The 18,206-nt window shown below is 40.5% G+C and overlaps 1 protein-coding gene across 1 annotated transcript in view; it reads right to left on the bottom strand.

The window, feature by feature from the left end:
- Nucleotides 1-6,534: 6,534 nt before the first annotated feature.
- The window catches only part of etnk2 (ethanolamine kinase 2), a 32,347-nt gene continuing 20,675 nt past the window's right edge, over nt 6,535-18,206 (bottom strand). The window contains exons 6-9 of the mRNA XM_037678543.1: nt 14,491-14,574; nt 14,245-14,405; nt 14,085-14,158; nt 6,535-7,242 (exon numbers count right to left, since the gene is read on the bottom strand). Coding sequence (XP_037534471.1) covers nt 7,170-7,242; nt 14,085-14,158; nt 14,245-14,405; nt 14,491-14,574 — 392 coding nt within the window. The 3' untranslated portion in view covers nt 6,535-7,169. The remainder of the gene's footprint in view (nt 7,243-14,084; nt 14,159-14,244; nt 14,406-14,490; nt 14,575-18,206) is intronic.

The raw sequence follows: 18,206 nt of genomic DNA on the forward strand, positions 1-18,206 counted from the left end.
ATATATATATATATATATATATATATATACTAAAATAAACTAGTACTTACTTCTACTACAGTAAATACTAAATAAACTGTTACTTACTACTACTACTACTTGTGCACATAATTTCGTGGTAATGACAATACAATTTACTTGAACTTGAACTAACGTATTCCTACTTCGTGGTTTTGCACTTATTGTGGGATGCATGTTCCCCTAAACCCTGTGATAAACGAGGGACAACTGTGCATTAAATGGCTATTTTTTAGAATTTTTTGAAAATCCCACTATTGGTTTATATTTTGCCAACAGACAAAATTTTTACCACGTTCCCTTAGCGTTTTGGCAGTGACCAATAATTAGCTAGTAAACACAAGTTGTATCTCAGAAGTTCTACTTCAGGATTCTCAGCCGTTCTGAAAAAATAAAGAAATATATTTTTAATGTCAATTTAAAAAAAAATCTTTATTGGAAATCTTACCGACATCTGTTAAATAATTCTTCTGTTCACATGTCCAAGTCTGAAAGATGACTGTACAGAAAGTTTTCACAGTATTAACAGACGTGTTTGCAGGCAACAACATAAGTCTATTTACAAAAGTTACGTCAGCAAACCAACAGTTGGGTCGCTTCACACACAACGCCCCACAGTTCAAGTAAAAAGCTGCACACAGCAAACAAGCATGCCTTCACTAACATATTTAAATAATGTTCAATAATAATACTTAAATAAACTGTTACAGAAACTGTTTTTGATATAAACAATATAATATAAAATAATACATGAAAATATAAGGAATACATTTTTAGATGCACAACAAAACTTAACTTAACCTTAACGCCTCAACAGTGAGATGTTCTGACAGCCAACGTGGATATGCAGAAAAACACAGTAACAGTACATACAACAGCACTGGTTCATATCCAGGGAAGTACCTGGTTTGTATTGGATAGGTGCATACTCGATTAAGTTCAAGATACAAAACAGTAAGAACCTGTGACACACCTGGTCCTAGGTACTTCCTGGGTAAGTCCCAGATATTTACAAAGTACGCACCAGGTGAATACCAGGTAAGTGCTGGGTATTTACCAGGTAAGTACCAGTCAGTACTGTGTTGCTCCCAAACTCAAAAATGTATCAGCTGGTCTTTACTCTTCGACCTTATCTTCTGAGTGCTCTAATGAGATGTCATCATTAACAAGTCCTCGACAAACGATGACAAGCTGGAAAGAAACCAGACTTCAGACCCATTTTAAAAAGATATTCTGCCCATTTTCAAATGGAGATGTGTGGAAAAGCTATGAACAGTTAATATCTTACCTGCTGTAAGTAACTGTTTTTGGCTTCAGTTTGGAGAAATCGTGTAAATCTGATCAGACTGAGGTAACAGTCATCAAAGTGGATTGCTGCCATCTTCACTTCTATCTCCAAAATGTTACAATAGTTCACGTGAACGCTATTTTTTAACCTTTAAAAATCTAATAATTTCTCTAACGGGTAACTACACAGAATTATGTGGTTATTTGCAAAAGTGGAAGAAAAAAAAAACAGCAGCAGCAGCAGCTAGCTGTAGCTAGCTGTAGCTAGCTGTAGCTAGCTGTAGCTAGCTGTAGCTCCTCTGGTTCAGCCTGGGTCTCTTCCTCCGGGAGGGGTGTCATAATATTTCAAAGAACAACAAAAAAGGTTAAATCGTGTCGTCTGGACCAGCTTCTTTCAGTGAGAAACGTTTTGTCCCCCATCCAGAGGACTTCCTCCAGGTCTCTCTTGTACCAGGTCTCTTGTAAATGAGTCCTTGAGGCTCAATGAGACTAACCTGTTTAAATAAAGGTTGAATGAAATGATTATGACAACAATCAAATGTTTTAGGCCAGATGGCCAATTTGCTGCTCACAGAAACAGCCTGAGGACACCAAGGCCCGGGGCCGGAGTGGGACTCATTTTCAGCGCTGGAGTTTGAGCCTCAGCGCGGCCCACTTTAGATCACGACCTATTATTATTAAAATCATGTCATTATAAGTTTACATCAGGGGCGGTTCTAGAATCTCCACTTTAGGGGTGCTTTGAGCCCCCAGTGCTGACAATGGCTCTTTGGCTTGAACATTGTGGTGACCATTGGCGTCAGAAGCTTTTCTTTAATGTGATGACACTGGTGGGGGGGGGGGGGGGGGTCCTCCCCCAGAAAATTTTTAATAAAGTATATGCCGTTTCCTGCATTCTGGTGTATTTTAACAGGCTGTTTAACATTTAGTTTTGCCTACATAAGTAACACTTGATTCAATAACTATTTTAGAGTTAATAGCACAACAAGAAGTAGCCTGACCAACAGCTCTCCTTGTGTGAACAGAGCACGCTCTGCTTCTCTCATGTATCCTAGCCACAGTCTAAGAAACATACCGTAGTGTAGCCTAGAGACTCAAAGACCGTTATTATCCACAAGCTGTCAGATTACTGAACTATCAATAAATAACACTGAACAACTGGCAATAACTTTGCACCAAGCCACATCTGTGACAACTAACATGACTAATATTAATTAGCTTGTGACACCTAATATTTTTATTGCTAATGCATCATATGTCTGTATCATGTATGTATCTACCTTACCATCATAATTCATTTCAATGTTACTCACTATCTGTACAATAATCTGTTACACAACCTGTGTAGTTTATATTAGTTATGCGCAGTATACATCATGTGATTTAAGCTTATATTACTACCTTGAAATACTTATTCATACAAATTCATTCTACTTGCACTGTTATATTCTACCATGTTGTTTACTATTTGTTCTTTAGGACCTTGTAAATATTGTATTTACTTTTTTACTTTTTGGTACTTTATGTTGTACCCTTATTGAAAGCTTTAGTATTTCTTGTTTGTTTGTTCATTGTTTTAGTGAGTCAAATCAGTTCTTTGAATATTTTATTGTACTGTTAACCTTGTGTTAACCTGCATATGACAAATAAACATAACCTGAATTAAGCATTAACCTTTAATTTAACCATTAAACATACAATGTAATTATGACAGAAAATGGAGGATTTACCTGCAGTTACTTTTGTAGAGATGAACATGTGGTAGCTACTTCCTGTTTATAACTTGTGATCAGCTGATGGGGTTGGTCCCCGGATTTTTACATGTTTTTCCAAACTCTGTTTAATTTTTGAAAAAGAATAAACTGTATCCCACCCTTTAAACTCTCAGGGTAACACGTGTCTGGATTGCCTGTTCTCCACTGACGCCGTTTAACCATTTTGTTCTGGTGATTTTTCACAAACCCCTCAGACTGTACAGCGTCCAGGCTGCAGGCAGCCCCATATCTGCAGTTAGGAAACACCTTGTATCTGTGACTTTCCTTCCCTCCATTGATTACAGTGACATCATTTACATGAACGCTCCTACAAGAACCCTGCAGATGTTGGATGCTGCAGATGTTGGATGCTGCAGATGTTGGATGCTGTCTATCATGGTGCAGTAAGATTCATAACTGGCTGTGATTATCGTACCCACCACTGCACCCAGTATTCACTGGTTAACTGGTCACCATTAACTTCACACAGACTCTCTCACTGGTACATTTTCATCTTTAAATCACTTCTTGGTCTGCTGCCTTCATACATCTCCTCCTACATGTCTCTGTGTGAGTGCAGCTACAGCGTGCGCTCTCAGGACATCATTACCTGCAGTGTTCCCTCAGTGAGGACTGAACCAGACAAAAGGACAACAAAGTCCATGCTCAATAATCCAGGTGTACAATCCAACATTTTTCAGTCAGGTCATCTGGACAGTTTCTTTTTTTTCTTTTTTCGTGCTGAAACGTTTCGCCTTCCATCCAGAAGGCTTCATCAGTCAAGGAAACACAACAAAACTGACTAGACAAAAGGACCTTCTCCTCCTCTGCCCCTATTTCCTGGAACATCTTACAAAAAGACCCGAAGCTCTCGACCTTTGACCTCTCTAAGTGGCTTCAAACATCTACTAAGTTCATGGCAAAAACCATCACAGACATGTTCCTGTTTCTAGTATTTTATATCGTTTTATAATGTAGCTGTTTTTTGTTTCGTTTTTGTATATTGTTTCTCTATTCACTTTTCATTTGATGTTTTTTATGATTGTGTATTGTTGTGTGCACCTCGTGTGTTATTTGTTTAAATCAGGTCTCTCTTGTAAATGAGTCCTCGAGGCTCAGTGAGACCAACTTGTAGAAATAAAGGTTAAATGAATGAATAGATAACAACACGGCAATATTTCAATATTTCTGAGACTTACTGAGTGAAGTACTGTAAAATTGACAAGTAAAAGTTTAAATTACAGTTTTTGGACCAATCATTATTAGAGTTTGGAGACTAAGTAGTTTTAAAATGGCAGTGATCCATTTTGATCATAGGTGAGTTAAGACTAATCATTATCTCCTCAGCTCTGTCCGAGTTCAGTCATTTCTCTAATCGGAGGTAACTGAAGGAGCGATCTACAACAGATATTAGTCATTTATAAGCTTCTGACAGAGATTAAGCATTAAACTCTCCTGTAACCTACGGGGGCGAATGGTCTAAACATGTGGCGTGTGAAATAGTCTCAGATCCGTACGGAACGTGTTTCACTTCACATTCAGCTCTCATCTGCAGAAATAGCATGTTTTATATAAAGTTTACAGCAAACTTTCAAAATAAAAGGACCAGATGAAGGTGAGTCACTTCTGGGAGGCTGGAGGATAAACTCAGTGCTTTTTGGGTAATAAAAGTTGTTTTTCTTTACAGACTGAATTCAGAGCAGGTATTCTAACTATACCTTTAAAAAGCAGGTGCACATTCATAAAGACTAAAAACATGTCCCCTTAAAGCATCTCTGAGGTTTTCCTCCCTGAATGAAAGCCACAACCATCAGTCAGTTTCACTGCTCACCTGTCTGCTACACAACACCAGCAACGCAGGGCAAAGGGCCGAGCTCAGTGCCCCCCCGAGCTGCTAAAGAGCCTCTGACCCTGGACATCCTTCTGTTAGAAACGTTTCTGGTCCGTTGGAAATGTTACCCAACAGAGCTTCAAGTTCAAGACGGAGCCGAGCAGAGAAGCTCAGGTCCAAATGGAGAAATAGAGAAAAGGTTTGAAAGCTCAATCATCCAGGTAGATAAATCACGAGCGAGGTTAACTCAGGTCATCTGGGCAGCTTCTTGCTTCATGTGAGAGACTTCATGAGTCTGAGGCCTGACACCCCACATCTGTAAATGGCACCTCCTTGATGTTTCAAGTCAGTCTGCTGTGGGCTTCACAGAAACAGGCTTGACACGTGCACAAAGGACCATCCGTCCAAAACAATCGACCATCATGAATAACAGTGAAATGTTTGTGCACGTGTAAAAGCAGTTTCTGGAAACTCCACATAGGGCCGGCAAGAAACACATCAAGGAGGCGCTATTTATAAGACAGACCTTGGTGGCAGGCATCAACTGAAGAAGTCTTTTGGATGAAATGACCTGATTTAACCCTTTTTTGTGAGAAATACAAACGTTTACTCAGGATTCCTACACTTTTCCCATTTTCAAATTCAAAAGTGATAAATTTAGACATAAAGTACTCCAACTCCAACATTTACTGTAAATGTACATGGAACTGAATGACGACTACGGGTAAGAATAAAGTGTTGCCCATTTATGCATTGGTCTAAATTTAGTGGTTTAAAGGGTTTTCAATAAATTAGTTTTGATTCAGAATGAAATAATAAACTCTGTAAGGTTGATGGAACCTGTAGCTTTCCAGCTGCAGAGAACACGAGAAACTATTTGCATTTATACTTCACAAAGTTAAGTTTTGTGAAGTTCAGTGTAAAAAAACATCATATACTTGTAGTTCTGTACAAACATTTTCAGTGACCCACCATCAGGAATCGCTGTAAGTCGTGTTTTGTGTGTGAAACTGTTAATTGTGTAAATTATTGTCAGGTTCTCTGTTGTGATGCTGCACAGAGGAGCTGCAGGAGGAGGACGTCTGCTGACCAGCTGACCTGTCATCAACTTTAGATCCTGTAGTTGTACAAAGTTTAGTGAGCAGTTTGTAGAGGTGAGCTGACACTTTATTTAGACGTTTCTCCTGTATTCCATGAGCACAGTGAGGTAAGAGACTTGTGGTTTGGTTCATGTGATTTTTCTTCAGGTAAGAGAAAATACAGTGGTTTGTTTTGTTTGTTGTTTGGCCTGAAGTTGGTAAAACTCCACAAAGTCAATAATTTAACTATTGTCAGTAAAATCACTGTTCTATCATATAATCTGACTTAGTGGCTGCTTGAGTGGTGCAGAAGGTGGAATCAAACATAATTAATAGCGTCCTGGCGGCGGTTATTGTGCTGGGGTGTAACATCACACAAACACTCCGTTTCTGGCCCTTCGCTCCAATTTTAGAACTCAGTGCGGCCCGCGAGTCTGAAAGTTGGCCCACCCCTGCTCCACACCATCTCGGCCCCGAACATCTAGTTTGTTTCTCACAGTAGAACAGAACAGTAGTCCAAGCTACGCAAGAAATCATTAAAAATGTTTTCTTCCTTTACTTTTCTGGAACAAAAGACCCATCAAGACATTAACGTATGCTCTAAACTTCTAGCAGCAGTTTGCTAGATGAGAAACACCAAAAGGTTAAAATATATTTACAGAAAAATAAAAAGAGTGCCCACGATACTGGATACACAAGTTATCTGTGGTTTAGTGCAGACAGCTAGCAGCAAGGAGCACTTAGCACCAAAGACAAAAAGAAGAGAGTCAGACTGGAGCTACAACAGATAGAATGAACTGACAGGAGGAGGAACGGTCTCAAGTTAATCGTCATAAAGTTCTCAAACAAACCTTTACTATCAGAGCATGAGACAGAAAAACATGCTTTAAACTGTGGAATCCTCCTGAAGACTGACTGACGTGCTCCTCCTGTTAAAAGACATTCAGGGATTTGAAACAAAAAGAACTGATCGTGCATCACTCTTGAGAGTTGAGGTGAATGTTGAGGTAAGTTCAGAAGAAACAGAGTAATTGCGCTTGTAAAGACAAAGACTTCCTGGTAGATGGAGCAGTGGTCCACGGGCTAACAGAACTGTCCAACAGGAAGCTCCCACTCTGTCCTGCACAAAGTTTAAGCACATGTCCTCTGAGGCCTCCCTCCAGTCTTCTCACCCATCTTCTTCACCTCAGGAACTCCGTTTCATTCTGGGATCTGCAGGGCCATCACTGCAGGTTTGGTCTCAAAGTACTGCTTGAAACGGAGCACAGCATATCTGCAACACAAACAGGAGAGCGAAGAGGGTCCAGAGTGAGAATTGGAAGAGATCTGACCTAGACGGGCTGCAACAGCTAGACTAGATAGTCAACAACATTTGTGAGGGAGTCTACAGAATGTCTCAACACCAGTGTTAAAGATTTTTATTCATCTTTATGTAACCAGGCAAATCCACTGAGAGCACGGATCTTTTCTGCAAGGTCCTCCTGGGCCTGAAAAGGCAGCCTAACATGCATGATGGGAGAACACACACTCAAACATAAAAACATGCAAAGTCCACCCAGAAAGACTCCAGGTCCAAATCAGGGATTGAACCCAGAACCATCTTGCTGTGAGGCAACAGAGTTAACCACTGAACTGTCATGCTGCACAAACATGAGCAAAACATCTCTGTTCAAAACTGCCTGGCTTTTTGAGAACTGTGATGTGTTTTGGAGCAGGAGGCAGGTCTCTGTAAATGTGTGACTGAAGGTTCATGATGACGACAATCATTCAGATCTTACTAAAAAGAAACACCATTTTAATAAATGGTTAATGGTAAATAGTCTGTTCTTATACAGCACCTTTCTACCTAATCAAGAAACTCAAAGCTCTTTACAACACAATCTGAGCCCTCATTTACCTCCTCTCAATCTACTCAGTGGAGTTACCACCTGAGTTATGGCCAAACCCCACTGCAGCCTCTCCTCTAAGGGGTATAACAAACTAAGCCTAAAGCCCCCAGTATACTGCCGCGTATGTCCATACGCAGAGGTACGCACGTACGTACACAGAGGTACGAGTGTACCCCCCAGGGCATGTCCGTGCAAAGCTCAAATTTTTATGACTGCATACGTGTACGCGGTGTCGCACAATAAACTGCCCAGCGACGGATTGTTTTGTATGTGACACCAATGTATTAAATTCCTCTTCTTCATCTCTGATCTGGCCTTTTCTTTTGTTTTTTTTGCCAAGAGGCAGTGATCTCTTCCTCCTCCGTTGATGCCATGACTGTAATGGTGAGAAATGGAGGAATTTGTCACGAGCAAATTAAACTCAGGTCCAGCGTGGCTGCGGGAGAGTCTGGAGATTTCCTGGTGGGCTGGTCTGATGTGTGGGCTGCAGGGCCAGCGTTCCCTGTTTTTTTTTTATTAGATTTTTTTAATTAACAACATATAAACACAGAACACCGCTGTGGCTGAGGCTGCCAGCGCTAGTTTTTTTTCCCCCAACCTGTCAATCAATCCAGTAGGCGTGTCAGCAAATGACCAATCGGCAACCTCAGTTTGTCCTGAAGGTAAACGCCCCTTGTCTGTGAAGCTGCTCTGCAGCTGCTTGGGGTGTACGCTGGAGTATCATGTCTGAACCCTCTGCGTACAGTACGCGTGAACGGACGTACGCGGCAGTATACTGGGGGCTTTACACTTGAGTATTACCCAGAGTAATTTTAGGTTAGTTCAACTTAGGCTGTGTTGAAGGTGACTCACCCAGATTTGTTAACGACCTCTATCTGTGAGCCACACCCTTATCTCACCCCGTGGCTCGCCCAACCTAGCAGCCAGAGTTGGATCGTCGTCCACAGGGAAACTCACATTAACGGCCATTCACCGTTGTTGTAGAACGGCAATTCTTACTGATGTGTTTCTTTTTAGAATCCAGGGATAGGATTCTAGGATGCTGTTTAATTACTCACAGCTGAGAAAACTGTTTAAAACCTCCCTATTTTGTTAGAATTTAACCAAGCTTCTTACATCCATGAACATGAGACGGTGACAATAATGATCCCAAACTTTGCTAATTTCTCATGCTTTGCATTTAATTAATGATTTGCAGAGGAACAGCGTTATAGCAGAAATCCATGCAGTGATTATTTGGTTATATAGCAAAGTCAGTAGTCAAAAGTCCACTTGTTACTTGAAATGTGTTACTATCGATTGTTGGTTGATGTCCGAGGGGCAAAACAGTTCAATTGTGTTGTAATTCCTTTGCTCCAATGAGCTGAACCAAAGAATTATAAATCCATAAAGCTCCGATGAACAAAAACAGAAAATTATAAATCCATAAGCTCCATTGAGGAAAAATAGAAATATATTAATCCTCACTCTGTTGAGCCAAAGTAAGATAAGGTGATTAGGTTCAGGGGAAGACTTTTGCTGCTCCGAGACCCCAGAGAATGCTCAGAAACCCAAGATCGTTACTGGACTCGATGAGCCGTCAGCCGACATCTCGAGTTTACCTCGTGTTCCCAAAATCCTCCGGAGTGAAATATCAAAAAATTAAGTTTAGTTGGAAAAATAAAAAAAAGGCAAAATCTAAAGTGTGTTCAAAAACTCCATCGAACAAAAGGGAGAAAAAAATAAATAAATACAAAGGCATCTTCAGAATCCCATAATACAGCAAAAATAGGGAAACACTCCTAAAATGTATTAAGACTTTAAAAATACCAACTTTAATATAACAGATAAATCCCAATAACTCAAAATGTTGTCAAGAGTCCTAACATTCTACTAGTATATATAGCTATAAGCGATTTTGATTCATTTATTTTAAGACAGCTATTATTATGTGTCATTCCATCTTTTCTTGAAGACCCCTTGTCAAAGGGGATCCTTGAATGATGAAGCTGGTGACAATCATCCCTCAGTTGCTTTTGAAGAATATTTCATACTGCCTTCAATAAAATCCAATCTTGGAAACTTGAGTTGGCTTTCAGGTCCAGGCTGAGCTGAGCAAAATTCTTCTTCTCTTTAAGTTCCCTTTAGTTACTGAATGTGTCAATGAACTGTCCTTTAAAACTCTCCAAGTGATTCAGCCCCGATTGTTAATGCTGAGCTGTTTTATACATTTGTCTGTTCATTGCAAAATTTCTGCATAGCAACAGTCCTGGATACAGACTATTCTACAACGTCAGATCACATGTACAACGTTACTGTCATTGCTAAAATTATCTTTGACTACCACTAGGTCTGTCTTCCTGTTTTTCTGCAGAGAGCGTCCTCTTTTTCTGAGAGTGCCTCTTCTTCTGAGAGTGCCTCTTCACTTAAGGTAACTTATTCCTGTTTTCTGCAGATAACTTCCTCTTTTTCCTCTTACTGGCCTGACCATCTGTTCAAACTTTCTCTTCTTGTGGTGACTTGACACATGACCATTAGGCTGTGAACTTTACCTTTTGACCATGGATTCTCTTCACGTTTTAGTCAGTAACATTCATTCATTTACTCTTAATCATTTAAAGTTAATTCACTTTCAATATACGCTTTCCATATGATCTCTTAATTTAAGCTCTTTAATGTCTTCAACATTGATTAAGTCTTAACTCATAGTATTTCACACTCTTAAAACATAGTACAAGACTTCACACACGGTTACATACTATTATATAGATTTGTTTCAGTAAATAAACCTTTCTTGCTTTTTCAGAACACATACTCAGAGATCTGTGGTTTGTACTGCTCTTAACCTTAACAGAATTTTGAATAAAGTATATGCCACTTACTGTATTCTGGTGTATTTTACAAACAGTTACAACATTTTTCGCTTAAAATACTCTGACTGCACGACAAACTGCTTCATGAGATCATCGTCTGTTTTATCAGTTTGGTTAAAGTTCAGATAACTCCTACAGTGATTCACATCAGATTGTTCACAAAAGCACAGGAGCTTATGCCTAGTGCAAAACGTTTAATTATATTTTTGTGTTTTATAATTAAATAAATAAATATAATAAAATTTGAACTTTTAGGGGCAGAGATTTTTTTGAGCAGAAGCAAAAATGTGAAGTGACAGCTCTGATGTGATATTAGGAAGCTTGTTAAAATTATAGTTTTATTTAGTTATGGTTTTACAGTCAATCTTTGTCAGGCGGGTTGAAAAATATGCAGTGTAATCTTCAAAATGCACAGATACGGCTGCGCACCTCCACCTGTCTGCTCCAGACCATGTAGCTGACATGCACCTAACAGAAACTGAAACTAACCACTTGTGTATGTTGACCTGCATCAAGAGTGAGTCATAGACTGATGTGGTAGAGAATCCTGTGATTTTTCAAAATAAAACTTTTTTCCCCTTCTGTGCGGTCCAGTACCCATTGACCCACGGATCGGTACAGGTCTGCGGCCCGGGGGTTGAGGACCACTGCTCTACTACACACACATTAATACAGCACTCTACTACATCTCTACAAAGATAATCTGAATCTGTAGAGACTAATTTTCGTCAGTTCAGAATAAAGGGACGAGACAGCCCCTGGTTTACTCCTGAGCTAGCTGACCTCCTGCACAGGAGAGATCATCTTTGGGCCGCAGCAAGAAAATCTGACTCAGACACTGACTGGTTGAGTTTTCAACAGATGAGGAATAAATGCACAACTGCTGTCAAAACAGCAAAACCCTAACAGATTCTAGAAAACCATCAAATCTCTCTCAGGCACCCCCCAATCATCTGACCTCCCATCACAACTTCTCATTAACTCTGTTCCTGTGTCAAATAAGCACGAGATCCTGAACTGTCTCAACAAACATTTTGTTGCTTCTGGTTCTTTATTTGACACAGTTACTAATGGAAAATCAGCCACTTCACTTAATAACCAAACTTCTACAAATCAAATCCCTCCTACAAGTCAATCCTCAGTTAATCACAGCTTCTCTTTTTCTCCATTCTCAGTCAGTGAGGTCAATAAACTGTTAAAAGATCTTGATCCTAAAAAATCTGCAGGTCCAGATGAACTTCCACCTTATTTCTTAAGGCTGGCTGCTCACATCATCACAGTCCCTGTGACCCACATCTTCAATCTCTCCATAAGACAAAACTCCATCCCAGACACTTGAAAAACAGCCTTTGTTCTTCCTTTGCTGAAGGGAGGTGACCCCCCCTCACTGAACAACTATCGACCAATCTATGAACTCTGCATTTTAGCCAAGGTTCTAGAAAATCTGATAAACTCTCAAATCAAAAATGACCTGGACTGATTTAACATCTTACCTCCACATCAATCTGGTTTCAGGAAACAACACAGCACAACCACTGCTTCACTGAAGGTTCATAATGATGTTGTTGAAGCACTGGATGCTAAGGATTATTGTGCTGCACTTTTCTTAGACCTGTCTAAAGCTTTTGACACTGTGGATCAGAACATCTTGTGTCATAAGCTCTCAGAAATCGGTTTCTCAGAACACACCATGGGTTGGTTCTCTATCTCTCAGATCGGAGGCAATGTGTTCAACATAATGGTACTTCCTCCAGTTTTTTAACAGTCAACAATGGTGTACCACAAAGCTCAGTCTTAGGACCTACCCTCTTTACAATCTACATACATAATGTAGATAAAAACATCCCTAATGCATCCATACATTTCTATGCTGATGACACAGTTGTTTATTGCCAAGCTAAAACAGTTGATAAGGCTTTCCAGCTTTTGAAATCTGCATTCAACATCATCCAGACTGATTTGTTTCACCTCAAACTTGTCCTAAATGCCGACAAAACCAAAGGGATGCTTTTTTCAAATAGGAAGTCGGTCCCAGCTGTTCTTCCTCCGATTTTATCCTCAAGTGGTGTCCCCATTGAGTTTGTTGATTCCTATAAATATTTGGGTATCTTGGTCGACTCACATCTCTCTTTTAAGCTCCATGTGGAAAACTTGGTAAAGAAACTGAAAGTTAAACTGGGTTTCTTTTTCAGAAACAAATCCTGTCTAACCCTGAATGCTAGAAAACACCTTGTATCTGTGACTTTCCTTCGCTCCATTGATTACGGTGACATTATTTACATGAACGCTCCTACAAGAACCCTGCAGATGTTGGATGCTGCAGATGTTGGATGCTGTCTATCATGGTGCACTAAGATTCATAACTGGCTGTGATTATCGTACCCACCACTGCACCCAGTATTCACTGGTTAACTGGTCACCATTAACTTCACACAGACTCTCCCACTGGTACATTTTCATCTTTAAATCACTTCCTGGTCTGCTGCCTTCATACATCTCCTCCTACATGTCTCTGCGTGAGTGCAGCTAAAGCGTGCGCTCTCAGGACATTATTACCTGCAGTGTTCCCTAAATGAGGACTGAACTAGACAAAAGGGCCTTCTCCTACTCCGCTCCCGTTTCCTGGAATACCTTACAAAAACAATTGAAGCTCTCGACCTTGACCTCTCTAAGTGGCTTTAAAATCTGTTGGACTCCTGGCAGGGACCAATGCAGACATGTTCCTGATTTTAGTTTTCTACATTCGCCTTAGAATCTAGCTGTTTTTGTTACTTTTTTAGTCATCTTATTTGTAAAAAAAAAAAAAAATCTGTATGCCTTTTTATAACTGTCTATTGTTGTCGCTGTTGTCCATTGTTGTCATCATTCTTTGTTGAAATCAGGTCTCTCTTGTAAATGAGTCCTACAGGCTCAATGGGATTTACCTGTAGAAATAAAGGTTGAATGAACTAATCAGAGCTTTAGATCACATTCATACACTGATGGGACACACATCATAGGTAATGAGGGGTTCAGTGTCTTGCCCAGGGGCACTTCAGCATGTTGCTGCTGGTGGATTTGAACAACCAACTCTCCCATTGGAGGACGACTGCTCTAACCACTCAGCCACAGCTGCCCCTTAACGGGCACGTTCCACATATTCTTTCCTGTTTCTGGTGCATTTTCATGGCAGAGTTACAGCACCACATAAAGGATTGGCATAGTTACTACAGATGTGGAAGAGTCTGCATTTCTGTGTGGATGAAAACATTTCTAGGAACAATGGTGTGCTGATAAAAATATTTTTTGAAATCATCCATTCAGCCATCATCTTTTCCCATGTCATAACATACAGTTATGACATCATGATGCATTAACACAGAAAAAAGACTTACCCAAGAAAATCAAAGTCGATGGAGGAGTACTTGGCTTGGATGAGCGCCCAGAAGCCCCAGAAAAAGTGAGAAGCCTTGAGAGACATCACATATCAGATATGGGAAAGCCACAGGGAACAGGTAGGAGAGAAGCTGTGTGTGTCATCTTAAACTTCCTCACCAGAGCAAACTTGTTGACCTGTACATAGAGTGTCTCCAGCTCTCGTGGGGTGACCTCCCCTGTTTTCTTGGTGAAGAGTTTGAATGCCTGCAGGTACTCTTTGAGCCAGTCCATCTGCATGTCCCGACTGGGATACAGCCCATAGTCCAGATCAGCCATGCCTGATTGTAAATAACAAGCACACACACATCCAGTGATCCATGACAAATCGATTATTTACATGAAAATTTCAAAGTAACTGCCAACCTGCAAATTCATTGAAGTGGTTGCCAATGTCGAAAGCCTGGTAGTTGTAGCTTGAGTACTCATAGTCAATAAAACGAACGTGACCTGAAAGGTTAAAACACATATTTGAATCATTACTGTATACCTGCTCACAATCTTTTTAACACCACCCCTACAACTCCCTCAAGTAGAAGCAGATAACCTTCAATGAGTTGACTACCATATTTTCTGGTTTATAATCTGCTACTTTTTTCACACGCTTTGAACCCCACGGCTTATACAATGCTGCGGCTAATTTATGTTTTCTTTTTTTTGATGGACTAATGAGCTTCCTGTCCGCAAAAACATTTAGCTTCATCACATTAGGGCGTTCACATAGCTGCCCAATACATGTCTCTCTTGGGGAGTGGGTCCTCGTGACTCAATGAGACTACCTGTATAAATAAAGGTTAAAAAAAAGATCTGACCAATGAAATTACAATCACAGGGAGAGGGGACCCCCCTCTTTCTGAGGGAGGATTCCTCTGTATGCACAGAGCATGTGAGGGGGGACTCACCTACATGCACAGAGCAACTTTTGCTCCACGGAGCAGGAGGAAAGCCTAAAGATAGCAATCAATGATTTCCTGGTAGGCTACTGTATTTTATTTTTAACCAGTCATGTTACCAGCACTGTTAAGAAAGAAAAAAAAAAACATTTACTGTATGTATTTGTGTATGTTACCGGTACGTAGTCTAGCCTTCTGTGGTTCATTGTGGTTGACTGCCGGTCACATGGCCTCAGGGAGGGATTATGTGTAAAATTTATGTTCATTGTTATTCATTCCGGTTAGCTGTTAAGCATTTTAGTGTTTAGCCAGGCATGGGCATACTACGGCCCATGGGCCATATACGGCCCGATGGGCTTTTTAATTGCCCCACTGAACTTGTCCAAATTATATACATGTATATTAACAAAAAAAAATGTGTTTAATAAGAAAAAAAACTAGTAGTGTAGTTTCACCTGTAGTACCCGGTTTCCCCAATGGATAGCGCACTACAGACACATTGGCCTTTATTGGAGGTAATGTTAAAGTGGAGAATAAGTAGTCTTCCAACAATTTTCAGACAGGTCACTTGGACAGTTTCTTTTTTTTTGTGCTGAGACGTTTCGCCTTCCATCCAGAAGGCTTCATTAGTTTGAGGATACACCAAACAAAACTGCTTCTCCCGCAACAGCTTACTCCAAAGTGGGAAAAAACATGTCAGGTCCAGCCCAAAGAAGGTTGGATTAATGCAGGTGGCATGATCTTTTGGAAGTGTCAGTCAAAACCTCGCCCTATAAATACAGATGATTCTGTGAGACTGGGGCTGTTGGACCACCGGATCGTGTGGATTACAAGACAAGTTTTTGGACGGTTCCAGCTGAAGGAGAACTGGGGCAAATCCGATGGAATAGGCTTCGTTTGAAGTCATTTTCTTCCTCAGCCCTGATTATATGCTTGAACCCTTTTCTTCAAATTCAGACCAGCTGCAGGACCAGAAACGGCCCGCATTCAAGTGTGAATGGGGAAATTTGCTTCTTGCTGAACTGGAATTTCGAGGATTCCACAAAAAATGCGATGGTAAGGAGACGTTTCACCAATATTGACCTTAATAAAAATTTATTTCAAATTAGAGCGGTAGCCTACAAATAGGCAGGCAGAAAGATCAATTACATTTTAAATTTGATTGCTTGGAGTTGTGAAAGATTTGTCATTGTGGTGAGAGATAATATATTGGGGCAAGTAGAGAGTGTGGGTAAATTGTGGAGGTTTTGGAGCGCTTGAGTGAGTCAGGACGACCGAATAACTCACAAAGCGCAGCCTGCCAGAAGGAAAATACCTGGGGTTGAACGGAGCAAACCTAGAGAACTGCTTTGCCCAGGAAGGATCAACATCTGGAATATAACTAAACTCTGAGTATTAACCATTATGTATCCTCTTTGTAATCAAATGTAATCATTGTTGGACTGTGCATACCGCTGTTTCCCCTGCAAAATCATTGATTAAAGCAAAGCAAAACGTAAAATTCTGGATTCTTATTTCAACACCCCTTTGTTCATGGAAGTGGAAGACTTGGTTCAGAGAAACAACAGAAGCACGGGAGGTTTTAAAAAGTTTCGTAGCTTTGATTATAAAACAACATCCAAGAATCTTATACCTAGACTCTAAACAAAGCCAGATCGGATAACAATTGCAACGCTAAATCAGGAGATGAGCTACCGTTAACTTGCGCTTCCTCGTCTGCCAAACGTGCCCACTCCTGCTGCTAGGTCGAGCGAGGCACGAGGTGAGACTTTGGGTGTGGTACAAGGATCGTAGATAGTTAACAGTCTGGGTGAATCATCTCAACACAGCCTTACACTAAAACTGTCCTAGGAAACAGCTGCGGGTAACACCTGAGCCATAGGATTAGTTTTGAGACCCGTTGGAGGAGAAGGCTGCAGTGAGGGCGTAGCACATGTCTACCTCACTTGGGTAAGCGAAATACAAGGAAATAAGATGTTCACTGTCTTTGTGAGATTATGTAGGTTGGTGCTTATTATGCGTCATGTACTCTGTAAAGACAGGACAGCTAAAGTGTGCCTGATTGATTGGACAGAATGGGGGATAAGAGGTACTTCAGAGAGTCTGTAAGGTGTTTGATTGGATAGAATTTGAAAACAGGAAGTGTCACGGGGGTATTTGTTGATTATTCATTGGAGGAAAATGGGAGTGGAAGAAAACGTAGTCTGAAAGGGTGGCAACAGACCTGACACACGTCAGAATTGTACAGGGGGACCCTGAATGCAAGGTAATATACACAATTCTCTCTTCTTCAGGCATTTTGGAGTCTGTAAAAAAAAGATGTTGTTAATTCTGACATTAGTGTGTTCCTTCCGTGCAAACAACCCGGGGAGGATAGAAGAGGTGGCTTCATGTTTTCCTCAACAAGTATAAAAATCAGCCACCAGATGGTGTTTCACAGACTATGGTTTAGTGGTTGTCATAAGTCTTCATAATGCTTCGCTGTCTGACTCATGGTTAAAACCATTCAACCTACAGAATTAACACAAGAACTATCTAAGCATAATCACTGTGCCAAACAGTGCCAAAGACTTGCATAACCAAAATTATTTTAAAATTATATACTGGTCAATTTTATAAAAAAGTTTTATCGAAGTCATGTAACCAGGAGTCACATAGTACCCGTAAAATATGGTAAATATTCATTAAATTAGTACCACTGATTTTTATTGTCAAACACTTTTTGGTAACAGCTGCTGTTTTTTATTTATTTTCTAAATAAATTTGACGTGATTTCTGCTCAGCAGAGCCCGAAGGAGGTAGAAGGGGGAAGAGCCCCTCCCGTTCGTTGTCTCCTTCGCTCCGTTTCATGTGATGTGAGCTTAAATGAGATACTGGTATTTAAACATATTTAATGTACACATAAATCTGTCACACAGAAAGAAAAAAACGTTTCAAAATATGTACCAGACTTAGGGTAGCACGATGGCGCAACTGGTAGAGCTGCTGCCTCTCAGCGTGCAGGTCCCTGGCTCAAATCCCGGTCTGGGGGCCTTTCAGGGTGGAGTTTGCATGTTCTCTCCATGCATGCGTGGGTTTTCTCCGGGTTCTCCGGTTTCCTCCCACAGACCAAAAACATGCGTGTTAGGCTGATTGGTGACTTTAAATTGTCCCTAGGTGTGAGTGAGAGAGTGAATGGTTGTTTGTCTC

This window comes from Nematolebias whitei, chromosome 7, assembly GCF_014905685.2.
Source record: "Nematolebias whitei isolate Nwh7 chromosome 7, NemWhi1, whole genome shotgun sequence".
NCBI lineage: Eukaryota > Metazoa > Chordata > Actinopteri > Cyprinodontiformes > Rivulidae > Nematolebias > Nematolebias whitei.